This window comes from Suricata suricatta, chromosome X, assembly GCF_006229205.1.
Source record: "Suricata suricatta isolate VVHF042 chromosome X, meerkat_22Aug2017_6uvM2_HiC, whole genome shotgun sequence".
NCBI lineage: Eukaryota > Metazoa > Chordata > Mammalia > Carnivora > Herpestidae > Suricata > Suricata suricatta.
Genome location: NC_043717.1, coordinates 95,596,826 through 95,606,950, shown reverse-complemented (window position 1 = coordinate 95,606,950; position 10,125 = coordinate 95,596,826). Strand labels below are relative to the sequence as shown.

At 43.4% G+C, this 10,125-nt stretch overlaps 1 protein-coding gene across 1 annotated transcript; it reads left to right on the top strand.

Moving 5' to 3' along the window:
• Window positions 1-7,545: 7,545 nt before the first annotated feature.
• Window positions 7,546-8,226, top strand: PLAC1 (placenta enriched 1). Its single transcript, XM_029931031.1, is given in 2 exon segments — window positions 7,546-8,124; window positions 8,127-8,226. Coding segments are annotated over 2 exon segments (654 nt in total). The 5' UTR covers window positions 7,546-7,569; the 3' UTR covers window position 8,226.
• Window positions 8,227-10,125: the final 1,899 nt, after the last annotated feature.

Genomic DNA, 10,125 nt, shown 5'->3' with positions numbered 1-10,125 from the left:
AGGTGCCAAACTAAGTCTCTGCCGCAAGGGCTTGGTGTTGCTAGGATATGGAGCTTTCACACTCAGTAGCAAACCTTTGTTATATAAAAGGTACAGGTAAGAGAAATGGAGAGTGATATTTGCCAATATGTGAAGATAGGGTCAACTTCAAAGCATTTTGGGGAGCCCTGTGGCTAGGGAACGCTGAAACAAAGACTGTAGTTGGCCTGGATCTCTCTCTTCGTCTCAGGTTGGCAGAATAGAGTGCCAGCTTAGCCCAGAGTGAGCCCAAGGTCAACCTGTGGGAGGGGAGACTTAACCCATTTTGCCTCTGATTTCCCGGGAGCCTCTGGTGTTTTGTGATTTCTACTTCTGTGCTCAGGACTGGCAACGGACACGTAGATGTGCCCTGAGGAGGAGCAGGTATGCAGCCCGTGGTTTAGCTTTCTCTTTCTGGTGGATGGAATCTATCCACGGGCAACTTCAGGGGGCCGTGACCATGTGCCTCAGTCAACCCAGTGACCCCAGCAAGCCCCTTGCAGGCCCTTCCAGTACCTTGTGGGCCTGAGGCTTCTAGTTCTAAATACACTGTCTCTCAGTTGCCTGGACCTGGCCTGGCTGGGGCTTGAGAATTTCTGATTTCTTTCCACGTAAGGCCAGACCAGAGAAGAGCACCTTGTCTTCTCTCTAGAAGTTGACGTAGTCCACTTGCCTGAAGCCATCAGAGTGGGGATAGCTTGTGAATCTGGGGCTGACTCCAGGCATGCTGGCACTGGCTGTTTGGGTGCATGACAGAGGAAGGGAGACAGGGACCAGGGTGGGGGTTAGGAGAAAGAGTTCTGGCCCTCTCTGGAGGGCTGGCTAAGAGCTCCTGGGGAGGGAAGTGGGTACCATTGTGTTGAGTAGATGTGAAGCCCTTGGCATCAGCAAGCCAAGTAGGCAGGCAGGTGGGCAAGTAGGCAGGTTGGGGACCTTGACTGTTGACCTTTGACAGGGGCCCTGCCCTCTCTACCAAGAAAGACTCTGTTGCTATTCCGGGCTTTCAGCTGGGAGTCTGGGGAAGCAGTGGTATAAGGGATTAGCCAATAACCAGATTCAGGCCCTTAGGGACCAGGCAAGGAGGCACAGGGGCAGGTGGCTGGTGGTCATTCATTCAGTAAAGATTTACTGAGAACTTACTATGTGCCAGATACTGTAGTAGATCCAGTTCCTTCAGGAGTTTACAGTCCACGGATTAAGGAGTGGAGAGAAATAGGAGGGATGAGGGCAATAGCAGGGAACAGATTTGGGCTTTCCTTTGTCCTTGGTGCATCTGTCCGTCTGTCCATCTGTGCTCTGTGTGTGTGTGTGTGTGTGTGTGTGTGTGTGTGTATACACACACATGTGTGCGATTTGGCACCAAGCTGCCACAGTTTGGGTGGGGCATACATAAAGTAGCTCTGGATTTGGGAAAGATGCATGTTGCTCAGACCAGTTAAAAATCAGCCAGGCAGGCTATAAAGTCAACTGTGGTTTGATTTGGAATTAAGCCATCCTTCTGCTGGGGCCGTATATGTGCACCTCGCTTTAAGAAAACCTGTACCCAAAAATCCCGACTTTGAAAAGAAGGGAGGAATGCGCCTGACCATTTCTGGAAGCCATCTAGAGCCCTCATTTATTGACACAGATGTATCAAAGAGGTGGCAAGGCCCTCGAAGGAGCATCTGATTCGATCCTCTGCCTTCTGTAGGTAACATCCGGAAACCATCTCGGGCGAACAGGCCTTTATCTGGTTTGGACAGACCCCCCGAGGCAGCTAATGGGTTACAAACGCAGCCTGTTGCTGTGGTCTGGGAGTCCTGGACAGGCACGAGTTCACCTTGTCTTGTAAGATGAGAAGGGACTCTGCGGCTTTGTGGCAAAGGGTGTCGTTTTTCTGAAAAATCAAACTCAGATAAATTATTAAATTAAAACATAAACTGAATTAGAGGCATGCCTTTGGGATTTTCCTTACATTGTGTGGATATTATGAAATACATCCCTTCATTCAACTTTAAAATTAAACCGACTTGGCCTCTCTGCACGAAAGGAAAGGAGTTCCCATGACCTGATATTTGCAATTTCAACTCAAGTACGGCTTTCTGTATTCACTTGGAAATACGTTCAGTCAGGGTACGGTTTATCCTTGCTGTGGAGCCTAATTATGGTTGGATTTCACACTGGACTCCTCACCTTTCAAGCAACTGAGGTTGTTACCCAACAGAAACTTCTCTTACAAGGGATCTTGGCCTCCTACTTATTTCGCAACCTTTATTTGTTCAGGAGATGAACCATGACATTTAAACTATGCTTGATAGCTTAACAGATTATAAGAACAAAACCAGATGGCCCAAATGAAAATAATGCTTTGATTGCTTTCAAATTCAATGTCAAAAATTAAGCACAGCTTTCAAAAAGCCTTGACTTTGTTCTAGGAATGACTTTGGATTTTATATACATGTATATAATATATATACATTTTATATACATATTTTATATACACACATATACATATTTTATATACATATAAGATATATATGAATTTTATACATATATGTGGATTGTATAATAAATACATACATGTATATATGGATTTTATCCATATGTATGGATACACACACACACACACACACACACACACACACACACACACATATATATTCCCCCCAAATCCAGAAGTATAGAAATCAAAAATTTAACAATGGTTACTTTGAAGGTTAAGAAGTGTTTTCTTCTGTTTTCTGTGTCTCTCCATTTTTCTACAGTTACTCTTAGAATCAGTAAAACCTTTTTTTAATGGCTACTCTTCCACTTAATTTGAATGGAGTCTTTTCTAGGGGCGAGTCAAAGTGTTTTCCTCTGCTGAAAAGGTGGACATTGTTAAGCATTAGCAGTTCATAATTCTTCTTCCGTGCACAATGATGAATCGCGTGCGTTAACTTTAACACCGCGTTTCACCAGCCCGCACCACTGAGCTGCACCCGGATTCTTTAGAATCAATGTAAATTCCACCAAAGTAGTTATTTAATTTTCTAATTCACTTTAATGTACCCTCGACATCATTAGTGTAATCACAATCCCCACTTTCTTTGAGAGCAGTGAACCAACTAATTCTTTAAAACTGGGCTTTATCCAAAGAACTTCAATTTTCAAAAGCCTCCCAAACCTTGAGGTAGCCGGCAGGGCAAAGTCAGAATGTGACTATTTGAATTTCTGAACAAAGTATTAGGATTCTTTTTTCCGTTCTTGTTTTGTCAAAGAATCTTTGCTCCAACTCAGATTCATTTTTCTTCAAATCAGCTGCAAGAGAATGAAGAAACTTTGCTGCAAATCAAAGCCCTGACAGTTATATTTCCCTGAGATAATTTGGAGTTTCCTTTTCCCCTCTGTTTCCTTTTGTTTTGACAACAAGATTCTGGGGAAACAATATACAATTGATAACTGTGCTGTCGTGAGTATACTGAATTTTAAAAATAAATAACTGTCGACCCAAAAAGCTTCCAGGAGCCTATGGAGTGAGCTCTTTTTCCAAACCGTTCCAAAACCAGATGTGCAAATGTTTAGCTAATTCCCCTCCCCAGTCCCCATGCAAAGAGTTCATATGTGTCTCCAACGACATCAGAGGAGATGGGGAGGCAAAAATCCCGTCTGCTTTCACGGAACACAAACAGCACAAAACGAATTTGGACTGCAACTTTTGTGTCTTTTAAAAAGGACCTCTTTTTACTGAGATTAAAAATGCTCTGTGTTCACGCCAATATTCAGTCTCTTTCTTGTAAAACATTAAGAAATGGAGTTTATATTCCCAGAATGCGACATTTCATGATTTTTTAAATGTAAGAGATGAATGAATGAATGAATGAATAAGATTTATTAAGAATTAAACTTATTACAGAGTTCTTTAAAAAAATAAAAGGAAGTAGGAAAACTCTGTCAGAGGAACTAATGGAAAATATATATGCATAGACCACATTTAGGAAAACAGAAAGCTACTGTACTCTGTAGCTACAGGGAAAGCAAACATTTTGCATCCAGGTGCCATTAGTAGCTCTCGGTTTTTTGGCCTCTGTAGCTCAGTGCAGGACGCCTTGTACCAGTAGCTGAGCCCTGCTTGCCTATACAAATGCACCTAAGCTCATTGCTTCTGGAATGTCGCAGGGATGATTTGGAAGCAAGCCAAAATGGGGCTGGGGTAATGCAAACCCTGAGACCTGCTTTCTAAATGCCCAGCTGCCAGTGCTGCCGCCGCCTCCTCCCCCTCCTCCCCCCCTCCTCCTCTTCCTCCTCCTCTTCTTCCTCCTCTTCCCCTTCTTCTTCCTCCTCCTCCTTCCTTTCCTCTTCTTCTTCCTCCTCCTCCTCTTCAAGAAGCTGGATAGTAACTCCAACTCTGCATTTATTTCTTCCATGTCCTCAGCTCCCTTAGCTCTGAAGATTCCTGGAGACTTTAAATAGGATTCTGTCCACAGCTCCTGGGATGTGGTGCACAACCCCAACAATGGCTAAAAATACCTTCCATTCGCCCCCCCACACACACACACATAACCCACTCTTCTGGCTCCCATTCCCATCTGTCTCCCCTCAGCCTTCTTCTTCCTTTTCCCCCAGGAAGCAGAACCCAGACTCTCCTGCTCCTGTCCTAGATCCCATCCCTTAGCACATCTCAGCTAGAAGTTAGAAAGGCCAGCTGACTTGATGATTCCACACTGTGTTGTGAATGACTTGTAACCATCCCGCAACACACACACACACACACACACACACACACACACACACACACACACAGCCTCTACCCTTCCCTGGGAATGGCAGGCAGTGGGGAAAAGTGAGGGAGGCTGCCCAGTTGTGATGATGCCTGTACTCAGCAAAACAGAGCAACTCCCAAAGTGTGGCATGGAGCCGGGGTGAGCGAGCTCATTAGCAACTACATTCTGCTCTCTCCCTGGCCTCCTCACTCCTTCTTGTCACCTCTGGGATGCAGGGTCTTGGATGTGGGTCCTGCTGACTTCATTTTTTAATTTTATCTGCACTCAAAGGCATGTTGTCACACATATGGGTATCTTCATTTATTGCTCCTCTTGAGTGCCAATCTGTTCCTGGCTATAAAAACAAAAAAACAGGAAAGAGAGACTGTCCTGAGTTTGGATATTTGTACTAAATAAACCCCCAAACTTAGTGATGTGACTAAACCTCTTTCTTCAAGACCGATCCAATCCAATGTCATTCAAAAGTGGGTGTAGAGGTGAAGTGGTCTAAAATGATTGCTTGGGGGATGACAGTCTTGTTTCTCAGAGGCTCTGGGCTTTTCTGGATTATTCCTGAGACGGAGGAGGGGGTGAGGGATAGGGAAGATGCTTGAGAAATTGCAGAAATGGAAGGCAGGACTCCCTGGACCAGAACCTGGCCTTAAACTTGGGTCTCAGTGTTGGGTTTGAACAACCAAATTGCAATGGATTGTTTCTTTGGCCTATTACAGGAACTACTTAAAGGGGAGCTTTTTGTTCAGGACCAATAGATCCAGGCCACGAGATGATATTAAGGACAGAGAGGAGAGAGAGGGAGAGAAAACCACGCCTAAAACATGCTCTGGGGAAGGTGGGCTTCATCAGACAAGGATAGTAGTGGATGGTGTGGTAGTGGTGGAGTGATTATCTCAGCAAATACCATGCATCATTCCAGAGCAAGTGCTTTGTTTATTTAACTGTTGAGTCATTATCCAAGACCAGCTGGCATCAGAGTTTACTTGTGTTTTGTTGTTGTTGTTGCTGCTGTTTTGTTTGTTTTGTTTTTTGGAGAGGTAAGAGGGTCAAGGGTTTTTTGTTTGTTTGCTGTTGCTGCTTGTTTTTGCTTTGCAAAAAACAAAAAGGCCATCCCAGGAGAAACATATCAGAACAAATTAAGAGGATAGGAAGGACCCAGGTAGACCCCTTAGACTTCTCTTTACACCCAACACCCCCAAGAGAATGAGAAGTCGTTATGAGAGAGGCAGGGGGGCCCAATCTGTACCAATCAGATCAACTATCTGAGACAAAACATTTCATCCAGGCCAGTGCACTTTTCTAGCAGGCCCATTATACCATGGTTTCCATCAAAGAATGCAGCAAATTCATGAATATCAAAGTAAAAGAAAACTACATTTTTGCAACCGGGAAAAAGAGGAGGATAGAAATGTCTTGGGATGGTTTTTAGTACAATGCTGTGCACATAGTAGGAACTCAATAAATAATAGTCAAAGAATGAATTCATACATGGGGGGCTCACTTAACTCATCAGAAACAAATGTAAAACCCTACACTTGAGAGCTGAGTTGGACAGTATTTGATGATATTCCTCTTCCTTTTTTCTTGTTTCACTTGTCACCTCCTTTTGATACTGTGTTTTAGACATATGTTCTTAGCAATGCTCTTTTTTCCCCCCATTGCTGTACCTGCAACTCTTTACGAGGTGAAAGGCAATAGGACTAGGAAGTGGCTGCAGAGATTCCCATTGGAAAAGAAAAGAAATAACAAGCTAGTGAAAATAAAAGAAAACTGTAAAGCAAAGAATATGACTCAATGAGGTGGAAACCGTAGCCATAAAAAATATTTTAGGAGATACCTTGTCAGTCATTATGCGAAATAGAAACCCAAGGCTCGCTTTCTTTAATATGGCAAACTTGAATAGTTTTTGTGTATTATATGAATGGGCAAATGTAAAATTAAAAAGAGGCATTTCTTGTTTCTGCAATTTCATGATTTTACAACGTGCCCTGATTGAGGTATCAGGGAATCTCTCAGTCATAATGATTGATGGTGCTACTGCTGGAGTTTATGAAGTATCCATTGGCTCAGTTCAAGTGAACCACTTGGGGAGATTGCAATTTCTTCTCTGGCTTTTATTTAGGTCTGTTTGTCGCTAAACCAAAAAACAAGACGATGGTCGGGGGGAGGGTTGTTTACGGTATATGAGACGACATGAGGCTGCCGGCTTGAATTAAACTGTATCTCCTTTGCCTTATTTAATGTTTGGCACAAAAATGGTTTCATTTTCTTTTTGTGTTTGGGTTACAAACAAAAAGGGATGTCATTGCTGACCAGTGTAGGCACTCATTCTATATATGAGGGGTATGTGTTTTATACCAAAACAGCATGGTAAAAGCCACTTAGAGAAACCTTTTGTAGTCATCTGTCAGCATGTGAGTTCTGACAATGAAAATTCAGTTCTCTCTCACAAAAATGTTTTCCTTCTCTTTGTTTTCTTTTTTTCAGTCTTATCAAGCTATAATTGACAAATAAAATTATGGGATATTTAAGGTGTGCGACATGATGATTTGACATATGTATGCATCATGAAAAAATTCACCCAATCAAGTTAATGAACACATCCATCACCTCACATATTTACCCCTATTTTTTTATAACATTTAGGTTCTACTCTTTTAGCCTTTTGAAAATACTTCTGTTTTTTAAAAATGATTGTGTTTGAACTTCCAATTGGAAATAAGATGATTTGCCTTTTGTGTTTCTGTATGCTCTAGAAATCCTCACCAGACAGCTTCCTGTTTCCTGCGACTCGCTTCCCTGATCAGCTACAGGGATGAAAGTCTTGGCGTTGATAGGAGGGATGGTCTTCCTCGCCTCTGTGTTTTCGGCCTCTTCTGCACTACTTCCGATGACTGTACTGTGCTCCGCAGACTGGTTCATGGTCACAGTACACCCCTACATGTTGAATAATGATGTATATGTACATTTCCATGAGTTGATCTTGGGTCTGGGTTGCCCTGCCAACCATGTGCAGCCACACATGTACCAGTTCACGTACCGCGTCACTGAATGTGGCATCCGGGCCAAGGCTATCTCTCCGGGCGTAGTTATGTATAGCACTGAGTTGTACTATGCTTCAAACTGTACCTCTTCTAAGTATGTGATTCCACTGTCCTGTGCAGCTCCCCAAGAGTCCCCATGGCTCACTCTGCCCTACTCCGAGAACATAGCCAGTCAGACGGGAACCACAACCCAGAATGGGGAGGCGTGCTGTGAGGTGTTCACCTTGTCACAGTCCAGCCAGAGGCCCGACTGCGATTGTCCACCTTGGGTGTCCAATGGAGAAGAAGGTGCCCAGGCCCCACATCCCCAGGCAGAGGCTTGGGAGGGGGCCAGCTGGTGCAGCCATCTTTCCTCGTTAATATTTTTGAGAATTGGTTCAACTCCATGAATAAGCTTTCTTACATCTGGTTAGCAGAAAAAAAATAAAACTTTGATGGCATAAAAATATCAGTTCAGCACTTTTTATTGAATAGGCACACATATAACTTTTACAATGGGCCACACACTGTTCTAAGAGCTTTACAAACGTTGGTGCCTGGTCTCTCCTGATGAGGATGATTGTACTCTCCTTGAAGGCCCCCAACTGAATCCCTCCCTCTGTGTCCCCATTTCACTTAACACAGTGCACCACTCAGCCTAGCACTCAACTGCACACTTTCTTAGTTTGATCAATGGCGGAATCCCTTTTCATTCAGTGGACGGATGGATTCCAACCTGGTGACTTATAAATCACCAGTGGTTCTAAGAATCACTCAAGTCATATCCCACCAACTAGATGGTAAGCTCCTGAGGCCACGGGTTGGATCTAATGTTTAGCCACAGACTTTGGAAGGAATTTTATTCCCCAATGTAATGTGATCAGAAAGTTTTCACCCAGGTTTGGCTGTCCGTTGGCTTTCCCAAACACGTGGAAAAGGTGAATAAATGCACTCAACACATATTCACTGAGTGCTACTACGTTTCAGGTACCATTCTAGGCATTGAGATAGGGCAGTGAATAAAAACGAAGCCTCAGAGAAATTGAGGTCATACAGCTAATAAACAAATAAATAAGTAAACAATGATACATTCCGATAGCAGCAAATGTCATGAGAAAACTTAAAACCAGGTAATATGAGAGAAACTGGAGAAGAAGTCAGAGCAGGCAGGGAGTCTGAGGAGTCATTTGAACTGAGTCTTTTTTTTTTTAATGTTTCTTTTTTTTAATAGTTTATTGTCAAATTGTTTTCCATACAACACCCAGTGATCTTACCCACAAGTGCCCTCCTCCATCACCACCACCTCTTCCCCCCCGCTTCCCCTTCAACCTTCAGTTCATTTTCAGTATTCAATAGTCTCTCAAGTTTTGCATCCCTCTCTCTCCCCAACTCTCTTTCCCTAAGTGAACTGAGTCTTGATGTGAAGAATGAGCCAGCCCTGAGATGATCTGAGAGAGAACATTCCAGATAGTAGAAGCATCTCATTTAATCTTCACCACAACTTTGAGAGAAGTACTCTTACTATATCCACTTTACAGGACACAGAAGCACACAATGATTAAGAAACTTGCCCAAGGTCACATACGTATTAAGAAGCAGACACTGGGGCGCCTGGGTGGCTCAGTCGGTTAAGTGTCCGGCTTCAGTTTAGGTCATGATCTCACGATTCATGGGTTTTAGCCCCGCGTCAGGCTCTGTGCTGACAGCTCAGAGCCTGGAGCCTGTTTCAGATTCTGTGTCTCCCTCTCTCTCTGACCCTCCCCTGCTCATGCTGTCTCTCTAAAATAAATAAAGACAGTAAAAAAAATAAGATAAAATAAAAAGAAGCAGACACTGTTGGGGCTACCTGGGTGACGCAGGCAGTTGAACCCCTGACCCTTGATTTTGGCTTCAAGTCATGATCCCATGCTTGTGGGATCGAACTCCATGTCAGGCTCCACACTGAGTGTGGAGTGTGTTTAGGAGTGTCTCTCTCTCTCTCTCTCTCCCTCCCTCTGCCCTTCTTCTCCACTCATACTCTTCTCTCTGTCTCTATAAAATAAACAAACAAATAAATAGTTAAAAAGCAGTGTTAGCACAATGTAAGTGATACTATACACAGTGTGCATGATATATATTCATTCAGCACGTGAGTAGACATTAGAAATACAGTCATTGTCCTAGTCTCTTCAGGCTTCTATAACAAAGTTCCATAGACTGGAGGGCTTATAAACAACAGACATTTATTTTTTATGGTTCTGAGAGCTAAAGGTTCAAGATCAGGTCTGGTGACACACTCTGTCAGGGTGCAAACTGCTGTCTTCTGGTTGTGTTTACACATGACGGAAAGACAGCAAGAGAGCTCTCTG